Source organism: Aythya ferina, assembly GCF_964211825.1.
Source record: "Aythya ferina genome assembly, chromosome: 3".
Taxonomy (NCBI): Eukaryota; Metazoa; Chordata; class Aves; order Anseriformes; family Anatidae; genus Aythya; species Aythya ferina.
This window is the reverse complement of record NC_140298.1, coordinates 44,989,817-45,011,494: the sequence shown is the minus strand read 5'-3', so window position 1 is coordinate 45,011,494 and position 21,678 is coordinate 44,989,817. Positions and strand designations below refer to the sequence as shown.

General features: G+C 45.9%; 1 protein-coding gene across 4 annotated transcripts in view; it reads right to left on the bottom strand.

Annotated features, from left to right (window-relative positions):
- The window catches only part of FRMD1 (FERM domain containing 1), a 49,808-nt gene extending 28,509 nt beyond the window's left edge, over positions 1 to 21,299 (bottom strand). Inside the window, exons 1-4 of one of the 4 annotated variants that reach the window (XM_084513457.1) lie at positions 21,230 to 21,299; positions 14,602 to 14,762; positions 9,388 to 9,478; positions 73 to 152 (exon numbers count right to left, since the gene is read on the bottom strand). In XM_084513457.1, coding sequence (XP_084369583.1) covers positions 73 to 152; positions 9,388 to 9,478; positions 14,602 to 14,697 — 267 coding nt within the window. In that variant the 5' untranslated portion in view covers positions 14,698 to 14,762; positions 21,230 to 21,299. Of the gene's footprint in view, positions 1 to 72; positions 153 to 9,387; positions 9,479 to 14,601; positions 14,880 to 20,804; positions 21,207 to 21,229 lie in introns of those variants that run through there. The other 3 variants (XM_084513456.1, XM_084513455.1, XM_084513458.1) reach the window with 3 other exon arrangements.
- Between the last annotated feature and the right edge of the window lie 379 nt (positions 21,300 to 21,678).

Here is a 21,678-nt window from a genome sequence, read left to right as displayed (position 1 = left end):
TCTAAGAGCTTTCATTTCAGTGAGTAGCCTAACACCAAAGCCACAGTCTCCGAAATTAAACACCTCTCTTACTTTGTTGGTCTCTTTCTTCCATTCCTTTGAGAAGTATTTGCTAAGCTTCTGCTCCAGGTCAATGAAAACATACTCATTATCTGGAAGACAACAGAGAAAAGCATTTTATGTTAAAGTAGAAGTTTTTATTCACAAAGTACTTAGATGACAACCCTAACTGTTTCCAACCACTGCCCAGTAACACAAAAGCTGACCAGGGAGCAGACAGAACAGGGAAAAGAGAGGGGAGAAGTGAGGGTACTGAACTCTCAGTACATGTGCTGCTCCAGACAGTATGGAAAGAAGCTTGGCTATGCCTTAAATCTAGGGATACTGAGCTGAAATTTCCCAAACACTGTAACCAAAAATGCAGAATCCTTGATTTAGGAAGCAGAGACATTTACGGAAAATAAATATAATCTTACCAAGCTAATCATGCTGTCAATTTAGTGGACTAGTTTTTGTTTTTATTATTATTAGCGGCTAGGGCCCAGTATTTGACAGGTTTTATCCTTTGCATATGAATGGGATCCTCTGAAAGAAGGAAGAGGAAAAGGAGGATCAAACCCAAATGTTCACTTTAGAAATTGTGGTGTCTCCTGCTCACACCCAATTTCTTTCACAGAGCAAAAAGATGAATGAAAGAAATGAAAACCTGGCCTATGTCACAGGACCAAAACTTGCCTGGGTGAGAGGGAGGGAGAGCAAGGGACAGTCTGAGCAGTGCATCATCTCGAAAGAGCTTTGTGCTGCTTTCAAAGCCGACACTTTTTAAGGCTACTTACCAATTATCAAATCCCAATTTTTCCTTAGCCTTCTCAAGTCTCTTACAGAAAGACGCAAGGAGCATTTCAGCAGCAATGCCAGCTGAGCACATTCACCTGACTAGTCAACCCACTCTTCAGTTTTGCTCAGAAAAGTGTTTTGACAAGTGACAGAAGGGCCAAGCTGAAGAGCTTGTCCCCTACAAACATGAAAGGACTGGGAAGAAGAAGGGGGAGGAAGAAAAATAATAAATTTAACAAAACGCCCTTCTGCTCCTGAAGGCCAGCCCTTTGGTTTTGATGTCAAACAAAAAGGAGGAGCATGAGAGGTGAATTTTCCCCAATGGAAGTTTAGAGCCAAATGAAGGCCCGCACTTGCACCTATATTGCCAGTAGAGGACTGGCACCAGATAGGATTGCAGCAGGTATTGGTATGTATATTGATATATATATATATGTATATATATGACCTATATATATCTGAGCTACACCACAGCCATCTTCCCAGCACATTCAGGATCCTTACAGATCAGCACCAAATACTTCTCTTTTGCAATATTAAAAAATAAAAAATAAAAATCACACAAACACAACCAAAACGACCCCTATCACCATCTCCTTCAGCTCCCTTCTCAGGAGGATAAACCCAGACCTGGTGCTGGCCAGAACAGGTCAACAGCCACATTAATAGGAAGGTTTGTGTTAAGTACTAGCCACATGGGACACAAAGAGGGCAATCCCAAAACAGTCATGTTTCCCTCTGCATTGTACCTATTACTGCTGTAATTTTAACATAATTACGTTTCTATTTACTTCTTTGCTTGATGTGTCACATATGCATGCAAAACAGTATTTAACAGCCCTTTTAAAACTGCTGGACAAAAATGCCAAAGGTTTTAGTGGTGAGAGTTAGTGCTGTGAGTTAGTGCTGTAGCACAGTAGGCGACACAGAAGTTTCTTTGCTACATTGAGATGGAGAGGAAGATGATTGAGCATTACTGCACCCTGGACCTGCCTCTTCACTTATGCATGCATGATATGGGGCCTCTGGGGGTTTACGTTGGCCCCAGCCACACGTGTTTTTAAGTCTATTAAGATCAGGTAATGCTGCCCTGAAAAGGTTCCTAATAGTCCTAGCCAGTCCCCCCACAGCAGAGACTTTTGTTACCTGTTCCCCACAGCCCCTGCTCATCTATCTTATTAATTAGGTTAGAGACACAACCCCAAGAGGGCCCAGCCACCAAGCAGCGGTTCAGGTCACCAGCAGGGTTACCAAGAGGAGTACAGAAGCCCCAGGAAGAGGCCGGGCTGAAGGAGGTCACCCCACGCACGCACCAGCTCTCACTGGTGGTCCCACTCCTCCCCAGCCCAGCCCAGCATCCTCCTGCTCCTCCCTCCCTGCAAGAATGCGGCGCTGCATTCCTGCTTTAATGAAGTTAATATTGCTGGAATGCCAACCTGCGGGGTAAGCCTCCCCCTACAAAAACAAAGAGGTATTTCCCTCCCCAGCACTACGTGGGTTGTGAGGTTTTTCCTTATACTGGAATGCTGGTGAAACCCAGGTCTTTGATGCTGAAACTGGCTCTGGCTTGAAAAGGAGAGGGGAACCGTATAGATGTGCACAGATGGTCGCCCTTCTAGGGAAGAGCTTGTCTGACCCATGGATCCAACCAGGGCCAGATGCTCAGCAGGTACAAAGCATCCTTGCTTCACTGGCCTCAGCTGAATGGCAGCCACCGCAGAGGCTGGCTCAGAAGCACACGTACAACCATGCAGACCTCCACCAGCAGCTACCAGCACCACATCCATCGCTCTTGTCTCTGGCAGTGAGCTTAAAAACATCACACCAGCTTCTCTTGAGAGGTTTGCAGCAATGCAACTTACACGTTTCTCTCTAGTTCAGCTTTCATGCACCCTCAAATGAAATGGAAAATTTGTGCCGTAACAATCTCTCTGCAAATTAAGCAGGCACCAGAAATGCAAACATTCAAGTGCTCCTACTCTGCAGAATTAGCTCAGCACATTTACATACCTCAGCAAATACAGGACATTAATTGTTGCAAATAATAAATAAAAAATTAGTGGGCCAGATCTCCAACCAGTATAAAGTGACGGTTTCAGTAAGTTATGCAGAGGTACAACAGGCATCATTCACGCTGCAGGGGTAACAGGAATAGAAGATTTTGACTGTAATGCATGGTCAAATCAATTCTGAGACACCAATACTTTAAAAGCCTTTATTTCATATTGACCATAGCCTCTTTTTGTTGGTTTTGTTTTTAAATGAAGGCTAAATTCCTAGGTAAGGGTGAATGCCAGTTATCTGCTGTCCTCATGGGCCCCTTTTGGTCTAGGAGCAAGGAGAAATTCCAGAGGGTGGCGATTCAGCCATCCTACCAAGAAGGAAAGCTCAGGCCCACTTGGCAGCCAGGAACGTCCCACTAATATTTAAGTAATGCACCCATTTACTGTCTGTGTCCCTACCACCAGGAAGGGGCAGTTCGTTACTTCAGGACAAGCTATTAAATCTAAAGGTTTCTTCAGGCAAGCTGTGGTCAAAGTCTATAGATGCTGGAATTTTGCTTGAGTAAAATCTGAATAAGGGTCTCATGACCTCCAGTGACTTTACTGACTTCTTCATTTTAATAAAAATCAGCTGTGACCTGGATCACGATTCTGTTTTGTTCATAACAAGGGCCTTTTAGGTTACAAAGTGAGTACTGAAGAAATTATAGATGGTTAAAGAATTTATAGATGCCAGAGCAGATCATTGAATTAGTGATGTAAAGGAAAACAAATACAAAATCTAGCTGGATTAAAGGAAATCAGGCATACTTAACCGATGCATCTGGAGAATGCTTTTTTTCTTTTACATCATATATGTTATGATGAAGTTGAGAAACAATTTTAGTTCCAGGAAGTACCGTGAATATACTAAAATGTATAGTTTCTCAAGCATATTTTTCTGTGCCAGCCTTTATGTATGTAATGTACAAACTGAAGGAAAGAGGGCTGCTCTCAAAATAACACACATGCTTCTCTAGATTGTTTGAAGTTGAACTACAAATGGAGAATAGCCTCTCTGAAACACCCTTCCCTGTCCCACCCTGAAACTTGTATCCTTCTTACCTGGTGGCAATTAAGCGTTAGCATGTTCCTGGTGTAGTGCTTGCTATAGAACTCCCTCAAATATTAAGGTCATAAGCAAACTGAATGTTAATTAAATGACTGGAAATCAGGAAAGTACTGTTGTGGAGTAAGGTTCTCTGATGTAAGAAGCACTGCACATCTTCCCTTATATAGCTCTAGTTTGAACTAAACAAGGTATTTTTTAAAAACCATATAACCTAGTGGCAGGGAATTCACAGAACACTTAGGAAACTGTTCTAAAGGCTAAAAAATACTGCTATTAAGGAAGTGTTTTTTAGTTTTGTCTAGCTTTGCTTAACAGCTTTTTGATCTTATTACATCTTTATCTACTAAAATAAAGAGTACTTCATTACCAAACACCCCATCCTATATGTAGAAATTAAAAAACTGAATTAAGTCCATATATAGTTCCTTGAAGGCACAAATAAAATCACATCACATGTGAAACCCAGCAAAGTTTTAACACCCTACTCTAGAGATATCCAAACGTGCCTGGATGTGATCCTGTGCAATGTGCTCTAGGTGAGCCTGCTTGGCATGGGGTTGGACTAGATGATCTATCTCTAGACATCCCTTCCAACCTCAGCCCTCCTGTGATTCTCTGATGAAGTCCCTTGGTTGAATCAAGTGCATTTTAATATTATAAATATTTAGACAGTCTAGGAGATTAGGATTCAAATAAGATCTGAATTAGTGCAAAGCCAAGCTTCCACACAAAAGGCATTTCCTGCCTTAAAGGAAAGTGGGAGGGGAACAGTCCTTGGCTATAGCACTTTATTTTCCACAGATGCTGCAAGAAGCCTTATGGCAACTCCACTGCTCCCTTGAAAGGCAGAGGGATGATGTGGAGAGTTGGTAGTGGGAGAGATGGTTAGAAAAGAGCTGAAGCAAACAATCAAACAAAAAAACACACACACAAAGCAAAAAGACCTCTCAGCACATGCCGCAGATCTCATGTAACCTGTTAACTTCCCTCAACACCAGAATGTGGATTTTTATTTTTATTTTTTTAATTGAATAAAAGAGGTCCACATGCTCCTTTTGAGAGGAAAGCTCTGCAACCTTTACAAGTTCTGGTGGCCTGGGAATGTCAATGCTCATGTGGCATCTGCTCTGACCACCTTTGCAGAACTTCTCAATGCTCCTGCCATCTTTCAAGCCAACAGGAAGAAACCTTGTCCACTCTTCAATGCCTGGTTGATTAGTAGAAGAATTTGCTTTGGGATGACCTTGCATTTTTGTCTTTATCTGGCAAGTACATGGACACCAAGAGAAGAAGGGAAGGGTCACAACAGAGGCTGGGAACAAAGCAGGGGAGGTAGCTGCAGTCGCTTACCTGAGATGGACAGAAGAATAAAAGGAGGCAATATCAGGAAGCCCAAGACAGTGTGGCTGTTAAGATCTGCTGAGATCTGAAGACTGAGACAGTGGCCCAGTCATTCCTGAAAAAGGGCAAGCTCTGCAGGAATTTTATGTTGGCATCTTACAGCTAGCAACAAAGCATGTCCAGGCAGCACCCTCTGGACTTTTGGCAGCATCACAGGTGAGTCTTGTGCACAAGAAGAGCTGCAGAACCATTCCCAGCACTCCTTACCCAGGAGCAAACAAACCACTTGCAATCCTCAGACAGGAGAGCACCGTGCTGCATGAGTTATTGATGGTAAAGGAGAAATAACTGTCACCAGGTGTAGGCAGGAGAATGTCTTCCCAGGAAAAGACTATGGAAGCACTTCCAGGGAGCATTATATAAATTTCTGAAGACCTGAACACCTACATTTCCCCCTAGGTGGCATGTTTCGGCACATATTTACAAGCAACTCTTGTCTGAGGTACTGAAGTCCTTGTTGTCAGCTGTATCTCCTCCTGTTAGAGGATGGAACAATTCACTAAGGAAACACAACTATCCCAGCAGATATCTGAGGGAAGAGCAGCAGAAGCAGGGACAGTGGGGACGGACTGGGGTGCAGAAATCACCTGAGAGTACTTTGGAGAACTTCTGTTGTCACCTGCCTGCTTAAGAGGCATCTTGATATACCAGATACCCACATAATATAACACAGCAGCAGATTTTGTCAATGAACTTCATTACTGGAGGGTACACAGATGCAGAGGAGTTAACTGGAGTCAGAGAAGTCCTGAGAGAGTTAACCACCAAGCTCCTTGCTAAGCACACAAGTATCAGGGACTGGGAGGCATGCCTCCCCGGGTCTGGCAAAGCCAGAACTGTAATAACTGAAGGATGATCCTTGAGGCAAGGGAGCTGAAGCAAAGGGATTTGGTTTTGTGAGGAACCAGCCTGACAAACTGGTACGAGCACAGTGATGGACACAGCGGCAGGGTGCAGGAGCTGAGTACTTGCTCCTTCCCAGTCACAAACTTCTATCTGTGCTTGGGTCAGGTCAAGCAAGGTCTGCTCCCAAGAGAAGCCCAAGATTTAGGATTGCAGGGATTCAGGTTATGACAACAAAGACGACCCTGGCTGTTCTTTGTCTGCTGACAAACAGTTTTGTTTTGGAAGATTGAATTGTGGTGCTGCAAACACCTTCTGATAACGGGAGGGAAAATTCCTGCAGGGCAACGAGATAAGATTGACCCTGCAGGATGAGCTGCAATACAAGACCCAGCTGCTGAAGCCTATGGAACCGGCATGAACCCTGAATGGACTGCAGGGTCTTTCACTGAGCAAAACAAATAAATAAATAAATAAATAAGCAGCAGAACACAAGGTATGGCCTGCTTGATGATCTGTGACAAAACTAGAAGAGCAGCATGACCCCAACCTTCATGCTGGTGTGGCTTCCCAGCAACACATGCTCATAAACATAATTTTCAGGGGAATAAAACTCTTCTTATAAATACAAGTGTTTTTCTCCCCTTTACAGTTCGCTGATTTGCTTTTCATCTTGAGAATAAAAAAAAAGCACAAGAGCAAATGTAATGAAAAACCCTGTCCCTCACTATTACTGTTGCCTTAAATCCTGAAGCTTGCCCTCAGCATTTGTACCATTTGTACTGAAGTGAAGGAGATCCCCCCCCCCTTTCTTATCCTTTAAGCAAGGAATGCTGGAAGACATGCTCCAAAACCTAGAGTTCAGATCTCACAGTACTTACGCTTTGCAGTTTTCACAGTGCTTAGTGCTGCTATTTTCATTTTTGCCACACTTGGGGATTAAACTTCTGTTTATGATTAAGGAGGCCAACCTTTCCCCTCACACACATACTACAAGCCCAACTGAGCGTTAGTGTATCCGTACAACATCTACAGGTCAAATGGGCTCCTAATCCAGATAATCCACAACGTGTGATTGGTTACAGTTCTGGAGAAATCCCTTAATTTTCATTCTCTTGCCACTGCTGACAGTCAGGGGTTTGTTGACAAATTAGCAGCAAGGTAACAGATGCAGGTGGATTAGAATACCTCGTTTTGCATGTAGCAATACCAGGCTGCCAAAAATAAATAGACTCTAGGAAGGTGTGAAACGTGCCCTTATTAAAACAGGGCAGTAGTTTCTTTAAAATGGTATTTTAGAGCTGCACTGGCAGCAGCAGAGATTGTCACCAGTCTGTTGGTCAGAACAAAGTAGGGAGGGGGTGGAAATCAAGTTGGGGAAAGGAAAACAAAAGAGTTCCTTTGCTACAACTCTAAGTAGTAAGCCTGGAGCTACTTAAATAAGTGATTTAAAAAAAAACAAAACTCTCCCACAAGACGCCAGTCAGCGGGTTACTAGACTTCTGTGGACTGAAGGCAGGTAACAGAGGTGAGCAGAAGCAAACAGACCACTGTTGCTCTGTCTCTCAACAGTGGGCTGCAGCTTTCCAGGTGGCTGTGGCCATTCAGACTGAGAAACTCGCTGCCGATACTTCTCTTCCTCCTGTTGTCTGGCCCCAAAAAGCCAAACAGTTTTTTAAACAAAGGAACAAACAAACAAAATATCCCATTCCTCATCCACAATCTTGACACCTGTTGGGGTGGAGGAGATGCCAGGGTGAGCTCACAGAGCCTTCAATCAAGCAGCTTTACAAACTAAACTACATCAAACAGGAGTGAGGAATAGACAGGAAAACAAAAAAGGAGAGGTCAGTTCAGGCTACAGGGCTCCTGTAACCCTTTCCCTTGTCATTTTGCTAAAAGCATTGTAAAGAATTAGCTCCTCTAAAAAAGAAGGGTGTTTTTGAGAAGCAAGAGAGATTGCCTATGTTTAAAGCTATAGGCAATATTCTCTTGAGTGCCACACAGGGCTGCCTGGAAGGCAGGGGGACTCACAGGAACACAGTTGATTTGTGGAAAAAAAAAAAAAAAAAAGAGGCTAAGAGCATTCAGGTCTTCCTTACTGGAAGAGGAATAAATATTGCACTGGTTTAAATTCACAGATAAATTTGTCACCTACTGGTTTAGTTATGCAGATGGAGTCTCTTGGAGACTCTCCAAACCTTATGGAGATAAACTGCTTACTCCTATCTTAGCTTCAGTGCTATGCTCAATAAAAAAAAAAAAAAAAAAAAAAAAAAAAGTTGTTAGAGAAAGAACATAAAGGAAAAGGAGACAAGTAAACTCGAGAAACAAATTTTCTCCCATGTACTCATAAGCAGGCAAAAGAAACCTCATTTAGAAGGATTCAAAGAGTTATTCCCATTTCACTAATAACATCCAGAGATGCAGTAGTAAACACTAAAACACTTGACAAGAAATTTTTGGGGAAGAGAAGTCCATTCCATGAAGACTGTTCACATTTTGGAAATGTGGGAAGTCAGAATAAGGAGAACAACAGACGCATTACTATTTTCTAGTACGTTTGTGGGTGGGGAGGAGCTGATAAACACACCGGTCTGGAAATGTAATACCTCCTATCGGTTTGCTCCTTTGTGGCATCACCTTACACTGTCCCCTGGTCAATACAAGACATAGGACCAAGCAGACTGGACTTCAACTCACAGACTAAAACGTTTCATATTTCCCACATGGTATTTCAAGAACAGTCCCTCCCCTAAATGCATTCAGTACCCTCAAACCATTTAAGTTTCCTCCTCCCATTCTTTGCGTGTGACTTCAGAAGATAAGTAACACTTTCAGCCCCAAAGTCCCTTTAAAATTCACCTCCTGACAGTTTTGAATTCAAACAGTGACAAACATGTTGGCTAGCAACTTCGCTACAGGAGAGAAAGAAAACCCCACAAAGAGGTAGCACAGAAGAACAAAGGAGGAGAACAAAAGGGCCCCCTTCTCCCAATTTGTCTGCCCGCATACCAAAGATCAAAAGAGTGCCGAGAAGCCTGCGCGTAATCTACATACTTTGTGACCTTATTACAATCGAATTCCCCGCAGGCACGGCCAGTGTGTGTATATGCACACACTGTAAATACACACAAGCGGGCCCTGTGGAAGTTTGCCAAGTCATTTGCTCTGTGCATTGAGTTTGCTTACTTTTAACAATGCTGAGGCCAAAGAAGTGAGGCTCTTTAATCTTCACTAAATCACAAACTTGCTGAAAGAGCTCCTGTCCAGTGGCTTTGACCTGAAAGAAATAACCAATCCAGCGTTACAGACAGCTCACACACCTGGATGGACCAATTCTCCTTCCTTACATTGGCCAACAAGTTTTTGGGTACTATAGCAAAAGAACCCCCAAAGAACAAGGTTTGTTTTCAGTATTATTTCTGTCACAAAATAATTACCAATGTGTTATTCTCATTCCTTTACGTTGCAAAGCAGCTCAGCTTAGTAAGACATGAATTAAAGTTTCCTATTTATTAGCAGGTTTGCATAAGGAGACCTTGGACCACATCTGGAGCACTAGTTTTAGGCAGTGTCTACCAGGTGACTTGCAGGTGCTCTCACAGAAAGCATGTTTCTAATCAGAGAAATGAAAACACTGCTCTCTTGTAGAAATATTTTTTCAGAGGTTAAGAGAAACAAAAAAATAACTTTCATTCAGGAGAACTTTAAAAACATAAACACCCAAACAAAACCAGGACTGCATTTCTACACTGACCAGAAATACCTTGTGGGGGGTACAGATGAGGTTGCTCTGTACCCCACACACAGAGTGTCCCCTGCTGCCTTCTGGTCACACAGCAATTAACATCTTCATTTGCAGAAGCTGTCACCAGTAAGGATGCGTGGCAATACGGCACAGTTACTGACTGCTCCTTCCTATCAGGGCTGCTTGGAGCACAAGCTCCCGCAGCAGGGAGGTGATGCAGGCTACCTGCATGCACAGACCTGGCTGTGCACAGGCACTGGACAACTCCCCCATTGTGTGTCCTCCCACCTACAGCCTCGTTTCCCCTTGCCCCATCATACCACTTTAGGAGCACAGCCCAGACTAACAAAATCCCCAAGCCTCAGAAGCGTGGGGGAAGAAGTTTTGATGCAGAGCAGCTGCAGAGAGCAAAACAGCGCAGAGGCAGATAACCCGAGTGCAGCCCAGGCTGCAGCCAGCTGCAGAGAGGTGAGCCACGACCTCTGAATTTTGCTGTGGCACTGCTGGACAATGCTGAGCAGCAGGAGCTGCCTTCCTCAGGTAGGAAGGTACCTTCACAGCAGCAAAGAAAGCAGGGCAGAACTCCATTTCTGAACCCACCTGCAATGTAATCAACAGCACTGCCAAATTCACTGCCACATTATTTCTTCAAGCGCTTTTAAGCCTGGCAGGCCGTGCTCCCCACAAACCAGCTGCACTCTTCTCCCTGCCCCAGGATGTACCATGTCACTAAATATGGACAGTAGGAAACTGGAGGTCATTTAAGTATTGTTTTTTTCCTACTTCTTGACAATGCATCACCAGCCACTCACTATTGCTTTACCCAGAGCTTTGAAACCTGCACTACACCAGCACAGACACACGTGTGCGCCCAGCATGTGCTCTGGAAGGGGAGGTGATAACGCACAACTCTGTAAGACCCAAAACCGTAAGGGTACAGTCTCACACCTAGAAGCAGCATTTGCTCAGCTGCCAACAACACACAGATGTACCTGGCACAAAGATCTGCCTCCTTTCTTAAAAAAACAAGCTCTTTGCATGCTCTCCTGTCTGGGAAGGGCCAAGAGGTGAGCTACCTGTAGCCAGAACGATTACGTGCACACAGCAGCCACCACCAGCACAGGATTATGTAAATCTGTATGAACAGCTGTGTTCTGTAAGTGACATGCCTTCACACCTAAGGGAAGGCAGGGAAGAAAAACCTGCTGTAACATACTCATTCCGTGAGACGAACACTGGAACATTTTGTGACACGCGTCTCAAGAGCAGCATTTTAATCAGGTTTCTTGCACAGCAGGTATGTGAGCTACCACCTCATCCATTCTCCTTTTGGCACTTTCCTTCTGCATCCGGTTTAACTCCCAGTCTTCAGAGCTATGCAATACTGATTACACTTGCAATCTCGGTTCCCTCCTCCCGCATTCCCCTCTACTCAAAATAACCAATATCTCCCTTTGCATTTTTCACATTTGCAATTTGTTGGCCATTCCTCCCTTTGCATGTGGTTTGTGTGCCAAGCTCCATCCCAAACACGCTGTGAATCATTCCTTCCCCTGACAGGCTTGATACTCAGCTTTGCTCCATGTCAGACTCAGGGCTTCTTTACACATGAAATTTAGTCCAAAGTAAAAATGGGTTGAGGTTGTGTACACTTCTCCAGAGTCATTCTGTATGCAAGTATTCATATATGTTGGTTACCCATCTCTATTTCCGTCACCTATATACTGTAAAACACCAGCTCTGCTGCCCACAAAACAACTGGAAGACTTCAGACCTATGCCTGCCACCCCCAGCACACTGACCATGCCAGACTTCCTCTCCTCCCAAGTTTCTGCTCACAGTCCCATCTCCCCTGTGCCAGCTAGGCAAGAGGCAATGTCTGCTGTGGGCACTTCTGAGCTGCCTCAGCACTGGTGGTGCCCCGCTCCTCTCATGATGCAGTCTGACCCCTACTATTCTAGGTCTCTGTCCTTAATTCAAATTTTAATTAAGCACTGAAGATGAGTTTGAGAAGTGTTATTGAAACAGTCACAAAAACTAGTTAATATTAATCAGTATCAGGTTCAAAACTATCAGAGAAGGCAGAACACAGAGAGAAAGAAAATTGAACAAACTGGACATTGCTCCAATTCTTATTATTACTGATACACAGTATTTTGAAAACAGTGTTCCTCCTCACCATCCCCTCAAATTATCCTACACTACCAGCATGGTAGTATAAAATTAAGATATCTGATGATGGGGGAACAATTTTAAAATGGCTCCTACTCTTCTCCCTTCAATGTCAGTACCTGTGTAGGGCATAAAATGAATCCATTTTAAAGAACGGGCTTCTATCTACATGCAACCACATAAAACACACATAGGAAAACTCTTATCTGGAAGGATGGAATTTATATGAGAGGGGGAGAAAGGAATTATGTGCATAAACCCTTTTCTTATCAGGGAAAGGATCTATAATTTATTCTGCTGGTAAGATAACAATTCCTACCTACCTCACTGAGCTGCAAGCTTATTTAATATTTGCATTCCATACTGAGGAGGTTAAAAGGCTTTGGAAATCCTAAGTAGTGGCATTATTATTCTAATAAATGCACAGACTGTCATCTGTGGTTGTGCTAATTAAATTTTGGTTCTACTAGTATTACTAGAAAATTGCCTTGATGTTCCTTTAAAAAGACCTTACCAGCTGTGAAATCTTAATTTTTGTTGTTGTTGTGAAGGGGCGTTGCGGTAAAACCCGAAGCCAAATGAAAAGCTGGATTTGGTGACTTGCCCAGTTGTAAGAGGTTGTGTTTCACTCTCTATGCAACTAGGACACAACTGTGTTTTGAGGACTCATGTTTTGACCCAGACAGATATTCTCTTTCACACCCAGGCACCTCCACATATGTATTTTCACACCTTCATAGTCGCTGAAGTAAGAAGCAGCAGCAATGAAGGAAAACATCTTTAAAAGGTCTATTGATGGATGTGGTGCCACAGATCCCTCCAGAGTAAGGGGAGCAATACTCAAGGACCCTTAGCTCTCTGCAGGGACTGCAGGAGGGAACAGGGACATGGCACCTTCTCTCCATTCCCACAGAGCCCAATGCAAAAGACCATTTCTTAAGCTTATTAAGTTGCTGCAGCCTGGGGCACTTCACAGTCACATTTTAAATATAGGGTATAGTTATAGCTGCCTGCCCAGGTGAGCATGAACAGCAAGCTCTTGCAGGAGGAAGAGACTGGGGACAAGACCTCTCTACTGGCCATGCCCCAGCTGCAGCTGGACAATGGCCCCAAGATCCTGGAGCCTGGGCAACCCCACAGCTATCATGTCCCATTATGGGCCAGATGTGCGACGTGGCACTTAAAGTGCCTGCCAGGGACACGTATTGGGGCCAGAACTGGAGGAATGAGATCAGAAAGGGTTCAGGGCATCTCCAGTGTAGCTACTGCTCATCTCATGCCAAGCCAAACCAAACGGCAATGGCATCAGCCCTGCTCACATGCTGCTCTTCTGCACGCAGGTCTGCACCACAACAGAGGCGGGGCAGGCTCTGCTATCTCCCATCTTCAGCCTTGCTGATAAAGGCTATAAAAAGGCGAGATTTAGGGTCAGTCTCAACAGACCATTACCCCCGGCCTGAACACCTGCCTGCAATAACAATTAGATCATCGTTTTGTGGCTTGCACAAAAGCCAACAGATTGCTGTCATCTTTTAGGCAGTAGGTGGGCTGGATTTGAACTGATGACCTAGAAGCAAAGAGCTACAGGTTTTGTTGTTAAAGCCTTGTTCTGTCCAGCCCTTGTGGCTGTTCCCATTAGCGATGCCACTTTTAGGCACAGCAGTAGGAAAATTCCTACGTGGATTTTGAAGATTAGCACGAATGCTTTCAAAAGCCATGTTTTCAGTCAAGTGCTTTAAAGAGCGGCTCGCCTCACCTGTCGTCTTCTCCCCTCCCCGTCCCAGGGGAAAACAAACACAAAACACAGGGCAAACCTCAGCAGCCCACACGTGAGCACCTGTACACACTGGGCTCTGTCACCTGAGCACAGAGCGTGTCTGCCAATGGGTTTCTGACAGGGGGAGGCCACGAGCCCCACGGTGGGCACGGGGCCGTGCCGGGCAGCCAGCCGGCCTGGCTCTGCCAGCGCTCCTCCCGCACACGCACTCACGCGTTTGAAGCGAGGATCAAAGAAGGGAAAGCGGCTTACCTGTGGTTTGTGTGTGTACAAGTACTTAAGGAGAGGGGGAAAAAAAAGAACCTCGGTGGCTGTTGACACTGCCATAGAGTCTTTGAAAGACACCGACAGGCTAGCAACGCCAGAAACAGCTGAAAGGCCAGAGCAAATGGCGTGCATTAGGTGTGCTGGCCAAGTCATCAGGGCGTTTCAGGTTCAAATTTAAAAACCCTGGATTATTATTTACGGCAAAAACACTCGGTGAGAGCTAAAAAGAGTAATAGCAGGAAGAGCAGAGGAGACCCCCCACCCCAGAAGTTTTAAGTAACTCTCCCAAGTGTTTCACAACCACTTGATTAAAAAAATGGAGCACCAATTACCCCGAGCTGGCTAACAGCCCTTGGGTCAGCAGACCGGCACCAGCAAGCTTTGGAGGAACAAGACAAGCTAACACAACCAGCCCCGGCCCCCCTCAAGAGCCACTCACCCCCACGGTCAGGCTGAGCTGCTCCCGGTCGGGCAGGAAGACGCAGACGCTGCGGCCCTCGGGCTGCATCCTGCCAGCCAGCAGTGCCCTGCTCATGGTGGGCAGCTTCGGCAGCTCCTCTCCTCCTCTGACAGCCGTCAGGCTCCCTTCATCCCACGCACCTGCCGGGAAGGTGAAACGTCAGCTCCATGGTGCCCAAGGGCCCTGAGGCCACAGACCCTGTCGGCGCGGCTCGGCCCCATTGCTGGCCGCAGGCGGTTGTGCTGTGTTGGGAAGCCAAGCCCTGGTGGCACCTGCGGCATGTCCCCACCTCCCGGTTCACCCACTTTACAAGGCCACCTTATAATGGCACTGCAGAGTAAAATGGGCAGAGCCAACCTTCACATACCCTCAGAGTCACACAGGGGACCATAAAGCAATCAGGTCTCCTCAGAATAACAAACCCGAAACGAGATGGAAACGTACAGAAGCAATAAGCGTGATGACACCACAAGCTGCTGCCCGAAAAAGCCTGTGAGAAAGAGGGAGCATCACCTTCGTCAGCTGCAAGAACGCCTCCTTGCTGTCACCGAAAGAGGAGGTTTCGGCAACCTGTCAGCACAGAGGACTTCATCCAAACCATCCTCCCCTCTGCCCAGCCCTGCTCCCTGGGACACTGCTGCCCTCATACCTGAGCTCATCAGCTCCCAGGGCTGAACTGCTGCTTCACACCTTTTGCCTCCTCCCCACAGCCAAGCCCAAGCGGCACAGCTTGGTGCTCGTCAGTTTCAGACAAAAAGGCAGCAGCCTGGGAGCTGCACAAGCTCCTTAGAGCTGAAGCTAAGATCATCACAGAAATATGAGAGGGCAATTCAGCTCGTACCCGGGAGCACAGCAGCCAGCATCTCCTCCCTGTTATGTGAGGTTAGGGGGAGTTCCCCCCAGCTACCTCTTGCCACCTTCCTGCCGGTGGTCACAGCACAGCCAGCTTAAACATTACAGGTTTTCTGTTTCGCTTTTATATCAAATACAAGATCTGTAAGAGACCTTCTGCAAGTGTAAAAGCTGCTCCATGCACATGCTTCCTTGAGCTGGCGTATACAATGCTTCCTAACAATGTTTTTTTTAATACAAGTTCTTCTCCAACAGAAAGAAGTCCTATATAAGCATGCAAAAATTACATTTACTGTATTAACAAAATAAGGACAAGGAGTTATTAAAGGATCATATTTTTACTTATTTTCAAAATCAAAATTAAACAGGAATTAAGTTTTTTTAAAAAGGAGATTGCTCTAAATTATAAGCATGCAGGAAAGACACATTTGACTTTGTGGATGGGGACAGGTAAAAGCTTCCAGTCAATTAAATACTACGAGAAAAATCTCTCATTCATCTTCTCTTACCGATATGATTGTATCGATGAGCTCTCCTGCGTTTCAGGCTACACACTATTAACAGCTGTATATAAATAACAGACGTCTGCAGAATGACTTGAGCGCGACAGGTCACTGTTATTATTGTCAGCTGATGTCATCCGCTCCATAAACTTTATGGATAGCATAAAGATGTCAGAGTATGAGCTCAGGCTTTCCAGCAAAAGGAGGTTTCTTGTAATTGTCAAGCCACTGCACTGTGGCACACGTTCTCACTCGCAAGGAGAGAACGCACCCAACAAAGACATTCATGCAGCCTGTAACCAAAGACAGAAAAGTTAAAAGTAACTGTAAGAACACACACAGATATTTTGCTGTGGATAACTCAAGAAACTGAATCCCTTTTCCTCACAGCCTCTAATTAAAAAAGGCTTCAGGAAAGTCTTTTCCTATAGCCTTGCACTTGCTTTGTCCCCTTGATTTATTACAATAACAACTGTAGCTCATGGGAGAAGGAATGTAAGAAAGGATGGGGAAAAGGTGTTTTTCTTTTAATGTTTTAAAACAAATGAGCTCATCAACCCCACAACAGCAGGTAAGACATTAAAGAAGTGATGTCCTTAATCTGAAGGGGGAGGTCAAACACAAGCCTAGATCAGCTTTCTCTTCTTCAGAGGTATGCCAGAATGTGATAAAACATAACGAATCATTAACTCGCTAGCATTGCATGTTTACACTTTAAAAAAAAAAAAGTTGTGAGCCAAGAATAACTGCCCAACGAAAACAAGTGGCCAGAAGGAATGCTCTTACTTAAACATCCACAATTTCAGACTGCCCATATGCCATTCTTTTGTTTACCGCAGATTCCAACCTCTTAACCTCAATTAAACCCTAAAAGCTCCGGCAAATGCACCGCAGATGAATTAATAAAAGCTGAAGTCAATCATTGGCCTCTGTGACATTCTATGGTTTGTTTGTTTGTTTGTATGATTTTTAAATAAAACCTCACTTCAGGTTTTTGCTCCTGGAGAAGTGCATTTTGAAATGTAATTGCTTGGTCAAAGGCCCTGCAGCCTATCAATGGAACAGTGAAAGACTCTATTTATTTGTATTCTCCTGGTATCAGTCAGGAGTCTTATTAGTGCTTGGAGTGACAGCCCAGTTTATTTAGCACTGTTTATTTTGATTCGATTTTACCTAAACACACATGTACCAGGGCTTCGGACAATAAGCCTGTCATTACTTTCAAGACTCTTCTGATTAAACAGCTCAAACGTGGCCGTAAAAACTAATTAGGAAGAACCCTCATCTTCCCCTCCGCTCTCCGCAGCCCCACAAGCTGCCTCCCAGCACCAGAGCAGAACCCTAGCATTAGTTTGGTAGAAGCAGGAACTGCTGGAGTCAGCAGCACAGCAGCAGCAAGAAATGGAGTCCTCTGGGGGAGGAAGACATGCAGGAGCCTTCCTGCTTACTCATTAATTTCCCCTCTTCTGGACTTTCACGGGTAGGTAAGTTTCAAACCCACCTTTCTGTTTTGGGGGAAAGAACGAGTTACAAAAAGCAGCACTAGCCTCTTCTTCGTGATTTCAGGTCCTCAGATTGAGCCTGTATGAAAGGACTAGCCCGTGCACTTGCACTGATTTAGTGTTCTGCATGAACCTGTCTTACAAGTGCAGCTCCATTTTGCATCAGCCCAAAGCCAACTGTGAACTAGGTCCTAATCCTGGATTTCAGCCTCCTGGACTGCCATTGCCACACTCATAGGGGATAAAGCAAATGGATGAAAGAGCAGTGGGCTGTCAACTCAAAGCAGAACAAAATCCTCTCATCAAGAAAAAAAGCACACGTAATTCTCTGTTTCTCCCGAAAACATGCTGGAACATAAACTGGAAACACACTTTGCAAGGCTTATTACAATAAAACATCATGGGAAAGCTGGTTTTGCTACAGCTGACTGAAAATGAATATTGAGCATCTTCCTGATGAAACTGGAGCAGACTGGCCCTACAGAGTCCTGTCAAGAACCATCCAGAAATTTTAAGACTCTTCTTAACATTTTCCAGATATTACCCAGGGACATCTCAGGCTCCGAAGACAACCAGGCTCAGACTGCAGTTTCACAACCAGCTTAGGCAGCTCTACTCAACCCAGCCATGCAGCAAGACAGACAGACAGCTGCCTGGAAAGAAGCCTGCCTTTGGGCAGCAAGCCACAGATCTGGGAGATGCAGCTGCAGCAGGCCTTCTGCATCTGCTACCGACATCTGTTAGATGCAACTACAGTCCTCTTGCAGGGACAGGATGTGGGCCCAGCTCCCACCTTTGCATTTTCAAAAGCAGCAGTGGCAGATGCCTCCAAAACCTGCAGGGCTGTGGAGCCCTCACAGGTATGTCCTCACCACATACCTTTTGGGACAGATGGGGAAATTGCTAAGCATTGGCCTTAGATGTCAACCAACATCCTTTTTCTTTTCTTCCTGTACAAACAGCCCTCTCCAACAACACTGAGCTTTAACAATAGAGAGGAAAATGCTTTGTCCTGAGTCCCCATTGCAGGATTAGACACAGCTCTTAGTTAGGCATGACTGCCCACACTCCACCTGCATGCTGTGAAGCTCCCTGCCTCAAGTCAAGTACTACAAGTGATTGCTAGAGTATGAAGTGCACTCTGGGGTTTGTAACTCTTCTTCTTTGCACTGCGCCTCCCACACCATAGCCAGAATGCTCGGGAAGAAGGGTTCTCCCCAAATTCCCCACTCCTAACCTGGGACCATGCTGCTACACTACCTTGTGGGCTGCTCTAGTCCTTCTGCTCAGAGCCAGCTTTCCTACATCCTGGTGCTGTGTTCTCTGGAAGCCAAGTGACACATTTGGGGGCACACATCAGACCTTACAAGCCAGTCCCCAAGGAGAGGAATAAGGCTCAGGTGAGGACAGAGCACCAAAGGATGTGCTACAGCAGCACGTGGAAGTGAGAAGGCTGTGCGGGCAGGACCCTGCAGGGTGGCTGCCATGCTTCCACCTGGCTGTCCCCCGGGATGAAAGAGCAACTCAGCCGTTTACTCCCCACAAGGACAGCCCAGCATGAATCATTTGGGTTTAATCCTCCCCTGAAACCACAACTGAATTCAGGAGTCTTTGAGAGAAACAATGAGCATTACAGCCTCCAGGCAAAAAGGACTACATTTTCCCATCACATCCAAGTGTGCACCTTCCAGTTTTTGTACACAAAGGTATGCAGCCTTTTAAAATGCATTATTTTAGCAAATACACGCAAAGACTAGCAATATACATTTGAAACAATATTGAAACGTTAACATATGCAGCGAGAGCACACATGTCCTTTTCAGCATGCCTTTTTCCTGGGAGGACATTCTCCTGAGAACATCAGAAAGAGCAATGGATCAACAGATCCTGCCTCCTCATTGATTGGCAATGTAAAAATAGCATTTATCCATCACGTCTGACTACCAACGTGAAGTTTCTTATTACAATGAATTTGTTTATTTCTGCACAGTCTATAACTGGACTCCTTTTACCAATTAAGAGTCACTTGCAGGACTTCCTCAGGCTTCATGCATCAAGCACACTAATGAAAGCTTATGAGTAAGTAGCAACTAGGAGAATCAACTGGCTTATGCAAATGCAGAAGCATAGGAAAGAACGAGTGAAATACAGGACAGCACGCAAACCAGCCTCAGTGTCCATGCCAGAACATGAAGGCACTGCCAAGAAAGCCAGTGCAGAAGTGCAAAGTTGCATGACCAAGGCAGCATCACATGAGATCTTTCCAAGATTAAGGGAAAAGAATTGTTTGAGCAGCCATTCAATCACAGCAAGCCTGCCTCCATGCAAACACAGGGGCACAACTCTTTCGAGACAGATCCTTACAGAAAGCTCATTCATGGGCGTACACTGGCAGAGCCAGGAGCGCAGTGAAGAAAGTGTCAGGCATGGTCTGGTGCCTCAGAGTGAAGGAGAACAACAGGAGATACTTTGGGTTGCTCTCCCTGTGCACTTCTGCCAAGTACTGAAATTTCTCTTTATTACAGACTGCTCATACTTTGTACTGATGTGAAACAGGAGAGGCAAAGCATGGGCAGAGAGCTGTGCCAAGGGCTTTATAACAAGGAGAGCAGGCTGCCTTCCCTGCTCCTGCAACTGTCAGGATGTTTCAGCAGTGCAGGGAGAGCACCAAGCAGTGAGACCTGATCTCTTTTGTAGAGACTCAGGAGAAAAGCACTTTCTTCTATCATGCTACTTAGAAACAGGTGAGGTCTCAGGACCCAAAAGCCTATCAGCTAATTCTCTAACCAGGCACATACTCATTTTTCAAGTCTATCAAGGCTATAAAGTATAAAGGTGTGTAGTTTTTTTGTTTTGCTTTGTTTTTCCCCCCCAAACAAGTTTATTAAACACTTGTTTATCCTATTATTTAAACTCTTGTTTAATCTATTAAGTTCAAACACCTGACAGACACTTCTGCAAGACTGCCTGTGCAGAAAGCCTTCTACCACACTTGCATTTTTACATTTGAGCTGGTTAGCACTGACTCGAACAGACCACTCACCGCCAAGATATTTTGCAGAGCTGTCAAAAAATAAAAATAAAAATAGTTCTCACCAAGATCTTACAGCAGTTCTAGAAGTAAACAGAGCACGAAGTATTTAAAAGAAGGCATCGTTACAACTAAACAGGCAATACCTGCAGTTGCAGGGCGAATAAGAACAGACATGTTTTTAGCAATATATTATGTAAATGGCTCTTGTGAAGAGGAATAGTCTTTGTACGAAGTAACAACTAGGTAAAAAAAAAAAAAAAAAAAAAAAGGAGAGAGAGAGAGAGGGCTTACTTCTTCAAAGGAGAAAGCTCTCTGCTGGTCTCACGGCACTGGAATCACGGTCTAAACGCCCAGACCAACTTCAGGCAGGTCCCCCCAGCCTGCTCCCAGCTTCCTGCCCACTAACAGCACAGCCGGTCCCAGCTCAGCGCTCCCCCGTGAGCGTGCAGCTGGACGGAGCCAGCAGGGGCAGCGGGGTCCCGCCGCGCAGCCGTTACCGGCGGCCAACGGCTGCGGAAAACCGACGGCGGGACCCAAAGAGCGAAGAGAGCGAGAACGCACTTACAGGGAGCGGTCCCCTTCTGTGGCGACGCTGAATTGTGCAAAAAGAGAAGGCAAAGACCAAGCAGGTGCAAGAAGCGGCTCAAAGACCCTCCCCGTGCCGTTCCGCAGCAGCCGCTCCTCCCGGTACCGGCCCCCCCCCCAGCCCCACTCACCGCGGGACGGCAGCGCCGGCCGGGCCGGGCCGAGCAGGGGGCGGGGCTAGCGGGGTAGGGGGCGTGGCCAGAGCGCCCCGCCCGCGCCGTGGCGCCCACGTGGAGAGGCGGCCCGCACGCCCACCTGGCGGCTGCGTCGCGGGATTGGCGGAGAGGGGCGGGCGGTGGGCGGGGCGGGGCCGCGGTGCGCTCTCTGGTTGGTGGGGGGCGCCGTCAATCCGCGCGCCTCGCCGCGGGCGGTGCTGAGCCTGAGGGGGGCGTTGGGGTTAGGGTTGGGGCCGGGGCGGTTGCGCCCGTTAACGCCCGCTGAGGGGAGGGCTGGGGGCGCCTCGCTTCGTGGCTCAGGGAGCGTGGCTCCGAGGTGGCCCAGTGGCCAGGTGTATGTCCCCATGCCCCGTGCTGTGGCTAAGCCGAGGCTGCTCCAGCCGTCCTGCCAGCCACTTGGCTGT